At 40.4% G+C, this 17,759-nt stretch overlaps 1 protein-coding gene across 1 annotated transcript; it reads left to right on the top strand.

The window, feature by feature from the left end:
• The first annotated feature begins 408 nt into the window (after positions 1-408).
• On the top strand, positions 409-17,222 carry snrkb (SNF related kinase b). Its single transcript, XM_044126070.1, has 5 exons — positions 409-658; positions 3,202-3,518; positions 5,240-5,634; positions 12,081-12,222; positions 14,852-17,222. The coding sequence occupies exons 2-5, from the start codon at positions 3,283-3,285 to the stop codon at positions 15,837-15,839; spliced, it is 1,761 nt and encodes a 586-aa protein (XP_043982005.1). The 5' UTR covers positions 409-658; positions 3,202-3,282; the 3' UTR covers positions 15,840-17,222.
• The last annotated feature ends 537 nt before the right edge of the window (positions 17,223-17,759 follow it).

The following is a 17,759-nucleotide window of genomic DNA, read 5'->3' as shown; positions in this document are numbered from 1 at the left end:
AATATTTTATCAGTAGCCTATTTTCTGCCACAACTGGCCTCTTGATCTTCATGATCTTGATATGGCCCAAACTGCAAATAATTTTGACCCCTCTGATCTAGCAGACTGTCCGAAAAGATACAAAACAGTTGCAAAAGACCTGACTGTGAATCACCTTGCTCATAATCAGACCGTGTATCAATAAATATGGGGTGTTATGGGTCGTTTTGTCTCGATGCAAATCAGAGAACAAACTCACAGGAGTCCGTTACATAATTTCTTGGACTTCACATGAGTTCATTCAGTTATTTTCCACTCCGCTACGAGAAGCTCGCCGCCGCTGGACGCCGCGCCGCACCGCGCACGGGCCGCGAGGGCGAGCTGGAATGCATTGACGTCAGAAGGAAGCTGCTGGGCACTGCGCGTGCACGCCCAGTTCTCATTGATTCAGCCGCTGCAGAGCGGGCACGCGGCTCTTCAGCTTGGAGAGAGTCATATCAAGAAGAAGAAGTGGAAAGAGTGGCTCCGCCGCGACTGACATGGAGCGCAGTGAGGGGGCAGAACGAGGAGGCGATGCCGTTCTTCTCCGCGTCTGAATTCAGCGGTGACACCGAGGCTTTGGGAGGCTGCGGAGATAAGGAGCCGCTTGCAGTTATCACGGGACATTTGCGCAACAATGGTAAGTTAGCGCCGCTGCTGTTGTTTGTCCGACGTGTAGCGGTGTGATGTTGCTGCGGAGGAGCGGATGAGCTGTTCAGCCAGGATGGTGACTGTGTGCCAAGTTGGGACTGCAGTTTGAACAGCTGGCCTCAAGTCCAGCTGAAACAAACTGATGTCCACTAACCGTGTTAGTGTCATTTAAAAAGGAGGCCTGTCAGTGTGAACTTGGCCCAATGAAGCTGTTTAAAGGGGTGTTAAAGAGGCTGATAACGCAGCTCTGCTTGATGGCGCTGCAAGTGATGAAGTGCTGCTGATGATTATCAAACTGATAAAATGTATTTATGTGAAAAAGACATTTGGTTATAAAACTCAAAAAAGCTGCTATGGAAAGACAAAATAAATAATTCGAATAAGTAGTTAAATGAATTAGAGCTACACTGAATAGATTCAACCAAAGGTTAAACAAAACAACAGATTGCAAACTATATATATGTAGAAAACAGAAAAAAATTGAAAACCTAACAACAAATATGCTGAACATAGACAAAGAAAAACATCTGGATCAGATTACAGCAAAAGCTCTTTAAGACACAATATAGGTGGTGAAAGATGCCAGATAATCACTAGAGATGCTCATTTATTGATTATTACAATTATCATATGCAAATTAATTCAAAAAGATAGAGGAATAAAGTGGGAAAGAGTACACAATTGATTCACTGCTACATTTGTAAGGCCATAAATCCAGTAAGAGTAACATAAATGTTACAAGTGGAATGGTTTGGCATTGAATGAAATAATAATTTGATCCCTGAGCAAAACATGAATCTGAACTGTGTGAAGAAAGCTTTGATGATATGCACAGCAGTAAGACATTTTCCTTACTTGGTCACCAGATGTGTTTACTCCTTAGAAGATATTTTAGTCCACTCCTCTGTATATAAACTCTCTAATTCTTTGGGTTTCTTGGCTGGAGCTTGGTAACTCAAAGCTTCAGCTCCTTCCTCAGATCTTTTGTTAGACTGAAGCCTGGAGGAGCTGTAAGCCACTTCATGACCTTAATGTGGTTGTTCTTGAGCCTCTCCTTTGTTGTCGTGGTGGTACTAATTTAATTTGACTCTAACACTTTGCCTTAGACCGTCTCTGAATCAGACAGCTAATACGTGTCTGTACATGTGCAATCTATAGCAGAGCACTCCAAAGTTAATATCCATTGTGAGGTTGGGTTTCCAGTTGTATTCTTGGTGACTGTATTCTCAACTGCCTGCAGATCATGAACAAGCTCCCTCTGTGTAGTTGTGGGATGATTCTTCACTTTCCTAATGATCACTCTGACCATATGAGGTAACATTTCACCTGAGACTCCAGACTAAGGGTCACAGATGATCATTTTGTATTTCTTTCATCTCCCAAGGAATGCAACAAGAGCTGTCGCCTTCTCGTTGAGGTTCCTGTTGACAGTCTTGTAATCCATCCATTCTTTGATGTCTCCTTTGGTCTTACTGATAAGAAAAAGGTTTGATCACACTGCAGAATGGCTTCGTTTTCACAATTTGTTTGCACAAAGTGGTGAAAATGTACACTTTAGACGTGACACCTTTAAAAAAATGAGAGCTCCTCCATGAGCGATGTCTGTATTATGGTAAGTTGTGCTACTTAAGAGTTACTTGTAAAGCAAGAACAATAGCTTAAGATCCTTAAAAAGAGGACGAAATCTTGCAAAAAAAGCTGCGCACAGGATCAAAATAACATCAAGATAGTAAAAAATAATCAGAGATATGAATTAAACTATAATGGAATCAAGATGACTGAAAAAAACTTGCAATATCACAGCACATATGCAAAAACAGAAGAAGTTTAAGGGAACACATTATCATAAACTAAACTTTTTAGAGTTCTTTGGAAGAAAAATGAGGCCAAAACATCACAGGTCGTCCACTGTACGTAATAATGTGTTTCTTCCATATTCCTGTAATGCAGGCATGGAGCATCACCTTCAGGTCCATGTTTGTTTTTCTGGGGTAAACAAACAAAGACAATGACGTAGTTGCTCCCGATGTTGATGGCTGTGTTGATGAAGGTGGTGGTGAAGAACTCTCCACTCTGGGGATGGAGGATACTATCATGACATCACCAGGCTTAATGTCATCTCCTGACACAAACACATGCTCACTTGGACTTGAGCACCATTATACATTACGGTTTCTTGTTACAGTATTGATTCGACGTGCCATTTGTGCTTTGGATGGTGATATTTGAGACAAACTCAAACACAAGCCCTCTAACATCAGAGACGATAACAGAATATTTCTCCCTCTGCTGCTCACATTGTACTGTAATTCTGTAATCCGCTCTCAGTACTTAATCTAAACTTGTTCTGTCGTCTGTCTGCCATTGTTAAATGAAGTGGAACATCGGTCTACTTTTGGTCCGGTGCCTCGAGGGATGGGGCATTAACAGCAGCTGACCTCGTCTAAAGCCTTTCTCCCTTCGGGCCAGAGGCCAAAGTTATCCTCACAGTCATTTCGTTTCATTGTTTTGTCTTTTTCGTTATCCTGCTAGGCAACCCCCCAGCATTGAGGGACTTTCTGCATCACAGAACTCTTGACTCAGCCAACTTTCCTCCACCCTTTTGTTTCAACCATGGACTCCTCAAGGGATCTGACCTCAGGCCTGGACAGGCCTGCGGACCCCAGAGGTTTCTCCGGTCGCTCCGATCTCAGCGGCCTCTACCATCTGGGCCGGACGCTGGGAAGGGGCCACTTTGCTGTTGTGAAACTGGGCCGTCATGTCAACACAGGGCAACTGGTGGCTGTAAAGATGATCGATAAGACTAAAATGGATGTCATGGCAACAAGCCACCTCTTACAAGAAGTCAGGTGAGAAATGATAATTAAGTTTTAAAATTACAACAAACGTATTAATAATAATGTAAAAAAAAACATGCGAGAACAACTCTATTTGAATGCATACTGTGCTTGTCCTAGTGAAATTAGATACAAAATTATTTATTTATATTTTATCTGAGAACACAATGAAAAAACTGGTGACTTTTGAGGAATTGAAAAATAATAAAGTAAAATTTTATGGTGTAGAAATTTTTTACTTCAGTACAATTTACCACATGGTGCTTTGATATCACTAATTGTTGGGAAACACCGATTGATTGGCTAGTGACCTGAATCAGACGACTTTCAAATTAAAATGAAAATCTCAATAATCAGATAAAAATTTTTCCACACTGTAAACGGATGCCAGGAATAAGCATTCACCAATCCCTCAACCCATGTCCTCACATCTCTCTCTGTCAGTGGCAGGTCAACTGGTGAGACGTTTAAGCATCTTGGTGTATTTTGCACAAGTGACGGTCAAGTAGAGTAAGAAATTGATGGACAAATAGAGGCTTTATCCTTTTTAATTGCTTCCTTAATCCGTAATGTTAAAAAGAAGAATGCAATGAAAGACAAAACTCTTGATTCACTGCATATTCTACCCTCACTGATCATTATGAGTTATGAAGGGCTAAATTTATTAATGTACTTGACTCCAGTGCAGTCACCATGTTTTACGTGGAGAAGTTATCACTTCCAGAGTGATGAAGGGAGGCAGAAGATAATGAGAAAGAAATCAGAAAAAAACCCGTAAATGGTAGAAGTTGCGGAAAGAAGAAGAAAACATTATCTGCAGTAAACTGAATTATCTTGGCACAACAGTTTGACATCAACAGTAGCTTAAATTGATTTGGTGTCAAAAATATAGAGATCCATGGCCAGTGATCAGAATTTGCTCGGTTCTCTTTGATTGGTGATCAGCATGTCAGATACTGAGAAACAAAGTTTTCCTAATCAGATCCAAGACCTTCCACCCGTATCAGTCAATAGGAGCATCAACCAACTGCACGCTATTGCACTGACGTGGTCTGTCCTCTCAAACCACCTGAGCTCACTGGAGGTGTCTTCTTGTTCACAGGGACCTGCTCCTCTCTGCTGCAGCCACATAAATGCTTGGTATGAGCGATTGTCTCAAAGTTAATGATACGATCCATTCAGCTGTCCATGGTGGCCATACGCCAGTTTAGGAGGGATTTAGGAGGCTAGTTATTTTAGGAGTTCCCTAAAATAAATGACTCTTGCCTGAGCTATTGGTCATTAAATTGGTTCTGTATAAATAAACCAAATGTAGTTTAGCTGGATTAAATTAGCGTGGTGCCCTTTTTTAGAATTTAATGACAAATGAGATAAAAATAAAGGATGTTTTTATAGCCTTTGATTATTTTTCGTAGTATAAATAGTTTCACCTTCTGAGACAGACTTCCTGACAATTCATTGTCATTTAGTGTTGAGAGGGGGCCGACAAATGTGCATGCAAGTGAGCATGCACAATACTTTATGTAGCATAATGTGCAGTTAATAATAAAACATTCCTATTGTGAAGAAAACCACAATCTGTCCATCTCCTTAAGAAAAGAATCACAAAAATATGACAAATCCATTCCGCAAAATGTGCATCCATACGAAGCGTATGATTTACATTTGCACTAGAACCACAGCTTGAATTTCTTGAATTGCAACATAAATCAACTATTGTTGCACATTTATAGGTGCATGAGGCTGGTGCAGCATCCCAACGTGGTTCGGCTCTATGAAGTTATCGACACTCCCACCACGCTCTACCTGGTCATGGAGCTGGCCGAAGGCGGTGACCTCTACGATTACATCCTGCGCCACGAAGGAGGCGTGGTGGAGGGCACCGCCAAGCGTCACTTTGCCCAGATTGTGCGAGCGGTGTCGTACTGCCACCAGCTGCACGTGGTGCACCGGGACCTGAAGCCGGAAAACGTGGTGTTTTTCCCCCAGCAGGGCGCCGTGAAGCTGACAGACTTTGGCTTCAGCAATTTATTCCAGCCTGGGATGATGCTGGCCACCAGCTGTGGGTCGCTGGCTTATTCTGCTCCAGAGATCCTGCTGGGAGAGGAATATGATGCTCCAGCTGTGGGTGAGAAACTAAATCATGTTTTTTTTTTTTTTCCATTACAAAATGTTGAATTTGGATGATTGATGGTTTTCTTGTGGGTCTAAATCATTTTGAAATTTCAGAAACGCTTTAGTTTTTGAGGCATTTTAAATGTTTGCTTCAAAAAAAACATTTGTTTTCTGACCAAAAATGTCTATAAACTCTGAAAACTATCTGTTGGCTAATTTCATAATCGTAAAATTGCCACTAACTGTCTTTGTACATTAGCACATTTTTTATTTTACTTTTGTACTGTGTGATTTAGTAAAATCTAATAGTTTTAGGGTTGATTCCAAGACAACAAGTTGTGGACAATTTGGAAAAATAGTTTGATTGGTTTGTCGCAGCCAATATTTGGCATGACGTATGAACTACATGCTAATATCAGTTTACATTTTGCAGCCTGTGCAAAAAGAGAAAAAGTGGGATTCTGCCATTTATTTTAGGGGTCAGTCAATAACCAACAAGGTAAAAACAGCTTTAGAAATGATGAGCATATGCATTCATGTATACCCATTGTGGATTCATGAGAGTGCATTTCCTTTACTTAACTTATGAATGAAGTCTGCTGATTTAATTTGTCACGTCTGGGAGCTGCTCAAAAACATTACAGTAAAGTAAAGAATAAAACCAGAGAGAAGAAGCACTTTTTGGCTCGAAAATATCTAGTTGTTACATTGATATGATGGATGCAATTGTCAGCAGCTCTAGTTCCACTAGGGCTATTTCAATAAAAGATGGCACCAAAAAGACTTTTTTTCCAGAGTAACACGGTGCTTCTAGCATTGGAAACTGTAAAAGACTGCTTGTCCATCTCTGCCCTCTTGACCCTGTGTGGGTATTCCTCTTGTGTTTCCGTGTTCGTTCCTCTTCGTTCACGTGCCGATGTGTGAATGTACCGGGGTCTGAGCGCGTCTGCTGAGGATTAGCGTGTGTATTTGGGTCAACCGGGCACGTTCTGCACCGCAGCCCTCCCTGCACAGCAGGTCACAGAGCGGAAACAGGAAGTTCCGTGCCTTTTCTGCTCGCTCTGATTGGGAAGGCTGCACTGATTGTGGGATTTGACTTTGCAGGAACAGAAGGGGAGCTGAGGGATTTGGTTTAATGTGTCCCATTTGGGGGTTGGAGGAGAGCGGAGAGGGGGAGGGTGTCTGCTTCAGGGAGGCTGGTGGTCTTATCTGCTAAGCTGGACTAGGCTGGATTTTGTTTTTGGCAGAATCTGGCCCACTTCTTTACTCTGGTCGCATCTGCACTGAATACAAATGCAACCCCACTGCAATTAGTGCTCTCTTGTAGAAGGACATTTGGTGCATTTATCCATAAAAGCAAGGTTAAGTTGCAAATGGCTCCCAACGACAGCATGTGTAATTTAAGTGCTCCTGAATTGTCTGTTTTTATTTTGTCATGTGACCTTGCCTCATGTAACAATGGGAGGGGTGATGAAGAAACACAGCTTAACTTTCAGCAAAACTCGCGAGTTGCACCAGTTCCTTTTTCCTCGGGTTGGTTCCTGTTTCTGAAGGGACGTCCTATTAAATTCATTTTTTATTAGCTCCTCTCAAGAACATGCTCTGCTTCGCTGCAAAGAAAGTACCCTTTCTCTGCCCTATTTTACATCATCCAGCATGACTCAGCCTGTCGATAACATGGCTTTGTCATCACTTCTATAGAACCGTACTCTCCTGACTCCCTCTCTCACAAGCACATATGTATTTATGGCTGTAATCCTGAACTGCACGCTGGAAGAGATGTCCCTCAGCGATGTCTCGGCTTAGTAAGATGACTCATAAACCGTCACAAACACCGTGACTGCTCTCTGTGGCGCTCTAAGCAGGCCTCCTTCACTGTACATGCGTGCTCCGTTTGATGTGTGTTTCGTGAGACGCAGAGAAAGAGGGAAGATGTTCACCAGGCGTAAATGCTGCGTGCAGTAATATGAGGTCGGTGCATAACTATACTCATGCAATCGGCTGCAAACCTAAAAGAACTGCTGACAGTTGTGAAATTCTTGTAATCCTGTCACATTCTTAAAGGGATTTGTTAATTTTTTTTTTTATTAGGGTCGTGTTGGGTACTTTTGAGTAGCCACTATCTTTCCTACAATAGACATCACTTAGAAGAATTTCAAATTGGAGCAGCTGGGACACTCCCTATGTACACCTTTGAGAAAATGCAGAATGAAGATAAATGGGAAAAATCTAGAGCTCCCCCTAAATCAGCTGATTAGCAAATACACACAGTTAGGTTAGCAACTCAAAGTTCTCTTAAGGGGAGTCGAAAATACTGACTGCCCATAAATACCCCACACACAATCCTGACTTTGAAAAGTTCAAACTTTGCCTTTTTAAAATAGCAAAATCTGAGCAGTGGGATGAACCGAGTCTGACAGTTTGCGTCCTCAGATTCAGCTCCTCGGGTTAAAGTCTTTGCAAGCGTGCAAACACCTCATGACATCCCCTTAGCTTGCTGCCACAACACATGCACCTCTCATTTCTTTCTTGTTTTGTGGAAGCTGAAGGTTGGTTGTGAGGGGCACATGGAAACCCCCCCTCCACTCACAGATCCCGTTATAGATCAGGAAAGAGCAGCACAGCCGGAGAGGCTTCTTTTTGACAAAACTCCTTTGTATTTTCACATCAACCTGAAGGCTGGTGATTTGTTTATCTCAACAATTAATGTTCCAGTGCTTGGAAAGGACTCCATCTCCACAGCAACAGAGTATAATAATAACAATAAGAAAAAGTTAGCTTTGTAACAAAATCTACAAACAGATTTATTTTTTTAATACTCAGCATGTCCTGAAGCTTTTTCTTATGTACACTTCCCACTAATTTGGAACGTGGACATAAGACAAGGTTTTTCAAGAACTAAAGCTCGTCTTTCACAAGCTAATCAGTTGAAATATTTATTTTAAGATGTAAAAATCACCACACTGGGCCTCAGTATTACCTCTCAGCTGGTCACAATTTTTAACAGTTCAAATGTTCTCTCATATCTCTTCATCGTCTTTAAAGAAGCTTAAATGTCATCAGTTATCACAGTATCCGTGGCAACGTCAGTTCGACCATATGCACCTCAATAACTCAATAAATTTTGTTTAACTAATTCAATATTTCCATCATTTATTCTTGTTGACATTGATGAAAACTGAAAAATTAAATTCTTTAGAGCTGATTTTGCACAATACAATACCTTTATTTTTCTTTTTTTTTTTTCAAAGAAAAGTCAACCATGTGTCAAGTATGTCCACATACTTTACAGTTTTCACAATTTCATCATGAATCCCTGAATGGAGGAGATCAGTCTATGGTTTTGCTGAGGTTGCAAAGGAAGCTCAGATTACTTTAATAATGACCTTCAGCTTGTCTGCATTGTTGGTTCTGGTCCCCGTGACCTCGACAGTACTCCACGGTTCCTGCTGGGGCGTGGTAAAAGTTGCAGAAAACGAACTGCAACTATCATATTTTTTTACAACAATGCATTGTTGGCTTTTCAGCTTTTACATTAAAATATATTTCACAAAGACATTTGCTTCTACAATGTAGATATTCTGACTAGAACCTATACTTGTCACCTCAATCTAACATAGTTGAAAAAGCTACTGGACAAGGTCAAGCATTTACCACAAAAATATTCTACTTCCAAACCAAAATCACCTTATTTCTGCTTCATATTGGTTGCATTCTTATGCAGCGTTCAGGTACTTATTTCTATTCTATTATTCTCTGCTTAGCTCAAGTCTTGTCAGATGGTCCAGGAGGGAAACCCACACTTTCCCAGGTCTTCCCACGGCAAACCGGATACCTTTTTTTTTAGTGTACCCCATAAAAGGAATCTCAGAGGTTTTGTTTTTTTTTTTGTTATTAAAAGCCTTTTGCTGTCTTCCTAGAGGACAAAGTGGTAGATTAATAGTAACATGTGATATTTACAGATAGGACTGAGAATGAAGGGTAATGGGTGAAAGTGAATTAGCTAAGAATGTTGTTCAATTGTTTTAATTTTGTATTTTGTAAAGTGAAAAATGTTCCTTATTAGTCCACTATAGTCAATGAATCAGAGAGTATTGTTACTGCACTTTCCTCATACATTCCACATTACTGGTGACCAGAAGGAAGGCGTGAGCCCCGTCTGACTTCAGCTTCCGAATATACGCCAAAGGATGCTTTTTTTTCATCTGAACTTGGATGGCCTTTTGTAACGGACTCTTTATGACGCATTTTCTCTTGAAATATGCACCTCAAAGGGAGTGCCTATCTAATAAACCCACAGAGCCTGGATCTGCCGCTGAACTTTGAGCCAATCCTGCAAAATTCTCAATATTATCCAACCTCTTCAACCCTTTTCACAGTCTGTTGGTTTGCAACTGCAATCTTTTATTTGAATTATTTAATTGCAATTTGGTGACGGTCATTATTGTGTAATAATGTAGAAATTATACATGGCTTGCTAAACTATTTTCTTTCACTCAAACGTCATTGTCTTTCTTCTGTGCAGTATTTGTGAACATGAATTTTCAGATTCCTAATTTGATTTAGTTTATAGTTGTGTCAAACTCTGATTTCTGTCGATAGATTGATCACTGTGTTCAGAAGTTTAAACCTCCTAAGAAATTGATTGGACCAAATTTTATATAGGATACTAAGAAGGGGCTGAATAGCAGTGCACAAGATTGAAGATTTTAATTGGGAAAGAACGTCATTTTTATTCCATTGCAAAATGATGCTTTACTTTGTCTCTCACATCAGTATTCAATAAAACACATAAAAACGTGTGGTAATATGACCAAAAGTTACAAAGTTCACTGGTTTACAGTGCTTGACCAAGGCACTGTAAACCCTAACATATTTGTACATTTAGCAGATGCCGTGTGTGCTTTTGTGTGTGTGTGTGTGTGGACTGCATCGCTGTGCCATCAGCAGCCCACTAATGTGTGGTGGGAATGTGTGATATTCCCCAGTGAGAGGAAAGCACTCCCAGCACTCAAGAGGTTTTTTCCTCCCTGTTGCGTAACGCTGCTCTGGATGGAGGTGAGCGGCCGCTTGAGTGTACATTGTATGAGGAGAACTGAGGGCTTTTGTTTGGGCCCTCATGAGCTTAATATGGGACAGTGCCTGAATGCTTCATCAGCGCTGCTCCCAGTAATGCGAGTCCCTGGATAGTGGAGAAACCTATTGATTGTGTTCTTCCATGGATCCATTTTTAATTGGATTAAGACCTTACATCAAGCTAAAAAGTCTGGTTTTCGTATTGTGTGCTAACATAAAAGAGATGCACAAAGTATTTAGCATGAATAATTAGCATTTTTCATATGGTCAGAATCTCTGAAAAATTAAACTGTAATTGCACAAAACTGCATAAAGATGTTTGATTATGCAGAAGTTTCATATTGTGATTGACATACACCTATCATAACTCCTAGCATATTGTTCCTGATTAGAAGGCTCCCTTGTATTTTGTTTGATTATTTTTAATTAAAATAAGCTAAAACTCCTGATAAAACTAGAAGAAGCTCCAAGAATAAAGTAAGGAGTATCTTTTAATGTTTTCTGTCCTTAAACAACTAATATATAAAAAAGTCTTTATTATCTTTATATATACAAACCTAGATGTGTGTGAGATATTTCTAGTGTCACGCCAGGGTTAGAACTGGAAGTGAACATTATGTGCCTGTGTTCGTGCCTCCAGTGTTGGGGAGAAACACAGAGCGAGGCAGGAAAGACAGAAGGATGATCGTTCTCAGAATAGCACACAACCACAACGAGGCCTCTGTTTGTTACGGGCCTTCAGCCCTCAGCTCAGCTCGAGTGCGTGTTCCCGTCTGGCTCGCGCTGTCCTGAGTCTGCATTAAAACCATGCTTGCACCAGGATGCCAGAGGAAGGAAAGGGAGGAGACGGAAAAAGAACACAAGTGTCACAAGTGGTTAACATGTGTGAATGTGTTTTTTCAGTCATATTTTCCGTCTAGTCTTCTGCAGCTTGCTTCACTCAAATGTTTCCCCTTTCATTAATTAGGAATTTAACTGAGTCAGATACTGGAAAGTTTCATATTCAGCCCTTAATCTCTTCAATAAAAACAGAAAACTATGAAAAAAATCATTGTACAGCTCATGTCTTATTAGGAATTTATTATTGATTTATTTTCCATGTATATTTTAAAATAATTTTTCCTTTAAGGAGATAGAGTCTCCATTTTTTTATTCAGCAGTGAAAATGCTGCACAAACCTGACCTTGCATATATTTTGTAATACAATTTGTGTAGTTTTCTCATGTTGTATCATTTTAATTAATAAATAGCATTGTTCCCCTTGTTTGTGGGATTCGTTCATTTTGGATACAGGAAACTGCTAAACTATTCTCTGTGAGTTATTTTCTTTATTTCAATCAGTGGCTCTAATTGCTCATTAAGACTCAGATTTGTGTGTTCCAGATATCTGGTCTCTTGGTGTGATCCTGTACATGCTGGTCTGTGGAGTCCCGCCCTTCCAGGAAACCAACGACAGCGAGACTCTGGTCATGATTCTGGACTGTTGCTACTCCGTCCCCGAACACGTTTCGGACGGCTGCAGAGAGTGAGTGCTGACTGAACACTCAGGAGTTATAATCCATCCATACATCACAAAGTACAGTCATTTCTAACATTTATTGTGCCACTCGGACATATGTGGAATTTTTATTTTTTTTATTGCTGTACCTCAATCGAACATTTCAACATTTATAAAAATTCAATTTGTAATTCAACCACTTGTATTCAGTGGATAAAAATCCCATGCTAGGAAAAAGTATTATACAAAATCAACTGTGCTACAATTATTGGCCCCTGCTGTTAAGACTGTAGAACCTCATTTTGCCAATAGAAGCCCTTAGGCTGGGCTGTAATATTTCACAATGCTGTTACTGTTTCTCCCTGGGCACCCAGAGTCCTGGTTCTTACGCTGTCTGCTGTCTTCTCTTTGGGTTTTCTATAAGATTTATTCCGGCTCCCAGGATGGCTGTGAAACTGGGCTCATTTTGTGTCGGATCAACCATTTCTGTTGATTTGGACTCCAGTTGAAAAACCCAGCGATGACCAATTTTCAGTTTACTGGCAGAGGCCACATAATATCTCAAAAATATCATAATGCTATGCACTTGCCTTTGGAAGAGGAAAAATGCCCACTGCACCATAGACCCTCCACCGTGCTTAACAGTGGCCAGGAGGTGCTTTTCCACAAAACCATCTGTTGTTTCTCACCGAGTTTTTCACCAACTGCCACTCCAAACTTTCACTCCCAACGCTCCAACAAAATACCTAAAATGATTATCAAAGTCCTCAAGCTTAGAGATCTTAAAAGTAGGAGAGGAAAGGCATTTCCCAGCTCACATCCCCAATAATTTGTTGCCATGTAGACAGTGCCCAATGACATTGATGGAGACTTTGTGACCTTTTTTATGCAATTCTCCAACAGTGATCCTTGGAGAGTTTTCACCTTCTTTACGATCCTGTTTACTGTGTATAGTGGCAGTAACATGTGGCTCATATTCAGCATTGTTTCAGTTGTATCTCTTTGAAACTTTATAGTCACATCTCTAGCTGTAGATTTGAGCAAGTTTAGGGCAACAGCTGTAACCTGACTTTTGCCTAACTTGAAGTGGTGTGTTTTTTCATTTTAGATGTGTTTTTTTTCTTAGATACATACAATTATTTAATTCTCCAGCCTGTTGCAAATTCAATTTGGGCTAAAATTGACCATGACATTGTCATTAACATGTGTGAACCGCAACCCGCAATTCATCATTGTCAGTCATACAACTCAAGCATGCATGTCTGTCTTCACACTTAACCTCAATCCCTCACACCTCAAACCAAAACACACACACACTGTTCTCCCAGCTCCCAGAGCAGCAGGGTGAACTGAAAGAAAAAAAAAGGACTCTAAAATTATACTACGCTGCAGATTTTTATTCCCTCTGTGTTGTCAAAACAAAGAAATTAACTACACCTGAAATACAGAACAGATTCAAAAAGCCATGTCAGCAATATAGATACTTTGAAAGATCCAGCTCCTCCACTTATTTGCTGCTTTTGTATGATTCTTCATACAGTACTGCAAGAAAGCCTTGTGTTATCAATAAAATCTGAACAATTAGCTGTTTCAAGTTTTTATTTTTTTTAATGCAAAAATCACTACAGGTAATTTGATTTTCTTGAGGCTTAAAGCAAGAAGTGAAACCTGAGTCACAAACTTTGCTTTAAGAGCAAAAAAAAAAAAAGTTATTGTTCTTTTTTGGCTCATCTTTTTGAATAAACGCCTTTAAACACTTCTTGTTTATTTTTATTCCTCCAACCAAACGGGTCATTTGATCATCTGCAAAGATGTTCAGAAACATCTGACACCAGATTTATCATGTGACCTTATACACCATCATTCACATGATGCACAATTAGGAACCTAGCTGGGAAGAAACGCGTTTCCTCACACATGCAGGCCTCAAGCGCAGAAGGTAGCAGTATGGCCAGGGCATGGATGGAAGCCAGTTTAAGTCAATTTATGTGAGACTTTGCAAAAAGATTACAAAACGTTTTGGAAGATTAACAGTCATAATTGTTACAGGTTGTAATACTTTAGCTATGCTCACTGGATTCTAACGGGCCTCAAGAGTGCTGACAACATTTTACACCATTTCAGTTTTTTTACCACTCTGACAATACCAGCCCAAATGGTACCAACAACCACACCAAGTTAAAAACTTTCACTTCTCTAAGCTGTCTTCCCTACATCCAGCATTAAATTGCTGCCATTTGATAGGCTTATAGACAGCATCTTTTTTCTGGGAACATATTTTTCTGTACATCTCAGCAAGACAACAAAAACCCACATTATTATAACACCATAGCTTAGTAGTAGAAGATCTCGGGTGCTGAAATGGTGTGGTGAAAACAATCCAAGCTTTCTGACACTAAACACTCAAAGGACTGAGGACTATTGAACAACTAGAACCAGAAAAGATGTCTTGTGGCCAATCAAATTCAAAATAATTCTTTTTTGAATGGGTGGGAACGGTGGCTGGATATTACAATTTCTGAGTGTGCTCATTTACTACTTTACTATGTGAAATTGTGAACAACATTTGTCTTTATAAGGTTCATTAATCATTCTTTTTATAACTTAAATTTTACACAACACCCCAGCTTTAATTTAACCCATTTTTTATATTCAGTTTGATCTCCAGGATGCTGCAGAAGGATCCGTGTCGCCGTGCGTCTCTCGATGAGATCGAGGCTCACCAGTGGCTGCAGGGCCTGGATGATGCCCTTCTCAGCCCTGAGGCGCCACCACACTGGGTAGCAGGGGCCCTCTCTGCCTCATCTTCCTCACTGTGTGCTCCAGAGTGTGGGGATCTGCTGGCTATGAGGACCTCCACTCAGCAGGCTTCTCCTGGCACATGGCAGCCCAGCCTCGGCTTCAGCCTCCGACCCGCTCCAGCTGAAGAGCCTCCTGTGAGCAAGAACGTTCCTGCACTGCAGCAGATCTGTGAAGAGGAGGAAGAAGAAGATGAAGAAGACGAAGAGCGGGAGGAATTGAGAGAACTGGAAGGGGAGGCTGAGGATGGGATGGAGTGCGTGGAAGAAGGGGAAGAGTTAGGAAATACAGAAGAGGACAAAGTAGAGGAGATGCAGAGAGAAAATGAAGACAGCGGCTGTGTGATTTCAGATCAGCCTGTCAGTCACCGGGATGAGACGCTCAGTCAGACATCTGAAGTCACTCTGATATCCGAAGTCACTCCGTCCTCACCAGCTTTCAGGGTGTCTTGTTGTCAGCTGAACATCTCGAACAGGAAAGAGGGGCAGGATGAAGAGATGGAACCAAACAACAACACGGGCAAACCGCCCCCTCTCCTCCCAACTCCTGAATCCTGTCAGTCCTGCATCTCTGCGTCCTCCGCCAGCCTGAGGGAGAAAACAGAAAGGGAGGAAGAACTGAACGAAAAGAACGAGTCCACTGCAAAATCTCCAGCTCAAAATCCACAAGGAAGCCGGGACGAGTCGGTACCGAGGGCGGAGCAGGGGAAACGACACAGCATCAGGCTCAGAGACAGACTCTTCCAGTTCCCTTTGTGCGAGAAAGCCCTGGCCTTCAACATACCTTCACAAAACAAGCCCAAGATCCTGCCGCTGGCTCAGTACAACTGCTGCCACGTGCTGTAGCAAATGTTGGCTTCGGGGTCGCTCTCTCTGGGGACGTGCGGGCTGCTTAGCAGTCAGCAGGTGGTTGAAGCCCGAACACAGACCTTGTGAAGTGGCACGCAGCTGAACTCTTCAGAGACGATGAGCAAAACAGCTCTCAGCAAGCAAACACGCCTGTACAGCTTCACAAACACCCACTTCCAACAGTGTGCTCATGTAATAAACATTACTTTAGTAAGAGTCAACAGCGAGATGTACCAAGGACTTAATTTCCATTTGCTGCTGTGTAAAGGAGAGACTGCAGAATAATTAAAAAAAAATACTGTTTGTTAATTTGTAGCTTCAAGACAAAACTGCTCCAACCTCTATGGACTTGAAGAAGTTAGTGAGAGAAATATGAGGGCAAGATTTATTTTATTACATAAGCTAGAGACCATTTTGTTTGCTCGAAGGTGCCTATGAAGATTAAACGGATTTGTACTGTAGTCAGTCCAGTCCAGAGCAGATCCACTGTGCTGCATGTTATCAGCAAGATACGTCATCAGCCACCTGCCAACTATATTCTCAAATATATTTTAGATTGTACACCAGAAAATGTGGAAAACTGAAGACATTTTCATTTCATTTCTGATGCTTTTTCTTTCTGTATTTGGGTGTAAAATCATTGCAGTCCAAATCATGACCCCTTCACCGCCGTGCTTGATAACTGGAATGAGTTTTTTTTTCTGTTCTCCTGTCATAATCTTTAATATCTAGAATGCTAACTAAGGTGTGTACAGGATTGCAAAGGCTAATCCTGACATAAATTTACTGAGAAGATAGGCAACTGTCTTAGATGTTTTCCATACAAAAAATATTTCTCACTGGAGAATAATGGTCCTTACAATCATTCCTACATTAATGGGTAGAAACAATGATTTTACAGCGGTCATAGCTTAAGTCTTGTTGTGTTGGCCTGGTGTCAGCAGAGCAGCAAATTACCAAAGCTGCTGCTTGTATAGAAGTATTACTGCAATGTCTTTCTGCTTTGGGTTGAACAAAGACCCCAGATTACAAGTCCAACTATCGAAACAAATATACAATTCATTATTCCCATCTCATCAACAAGGATTTATTGAAAACCTTCTAAAACTCAGTCATCACAGTCTTTTCAATATTACTGAAAAATTAATTTCAGAAACTCAGATATTTATATGATGATTTTTCTTTTTTTTTATATATATATGAAAACACATTTAAAATTATGGCACGACATCAGACCATTGAGACCAATTACAACATTATATTACAGAAATGTGGGCTTAATAAAAAAAGTATGTTTATTACCTGCTGGAAGATTCTCTAAAGGTACTTTTAATCTGACAAGTGAGCCTCATCAGAATGCATGTTCTAATTTATTGAAAATCAGGCATAGGGAGCAGAAAATGCATGGCACTTAAATAATCAGCTAACACTTATTGCCTCAAGCAGGCAGTTCTTTGCAATATGCATAGTTCAAGCAGTGATATTACGAAAATTATAGATATGTCATTTATTGTGCAGACCTAAAGTGTACTGATTTGGTAACACTTTATTTGACGGATTGTGAATAAGAGTGTCATGACACCGTCATAAACATGACGCAACAGCTGTCATGAATATTTATGACTGTTTTCATAAAGTGTCATTCGGTAAATCCTGACAGTTTTAATACAAAGTTGACATTATTCAAAATATCTTCGTTATGACAACTTGACATTAACCAAGAAATCATGATCTGACATAAATTTGTTATAAAAGTATTACTGATTGAACTTTTTCTTTAATAACATAAAGCTACATAATTATTAAAAGTGTCATGATTTACCAAATGACACTTTATGACAACAGTCATAAATATTCGTGAAGACTTACTCATGTTTATGACAGGTGTTATGTCATGTTTATGACAGTCTTATTCAC

This window comes from Gambusia affinis, linkage group LG08 (genome assembly GCF_019740435.1).
Source record: "Gambusia affinis linkage group LG08, SWU_Gaff_1.0, whole genome shotgun sequence".
Lineage (NCBI taxonomy): Eukaryota > Metazoa > Chordata > Actinopteri > Cyprinodontiformes > Poeciliidae > Gambusia > Gambusia affinis.
Note: the sequence above shows the minus strand (reverse complement) of the source record. Positions and strands in the feature narration are given on the sequence as shown.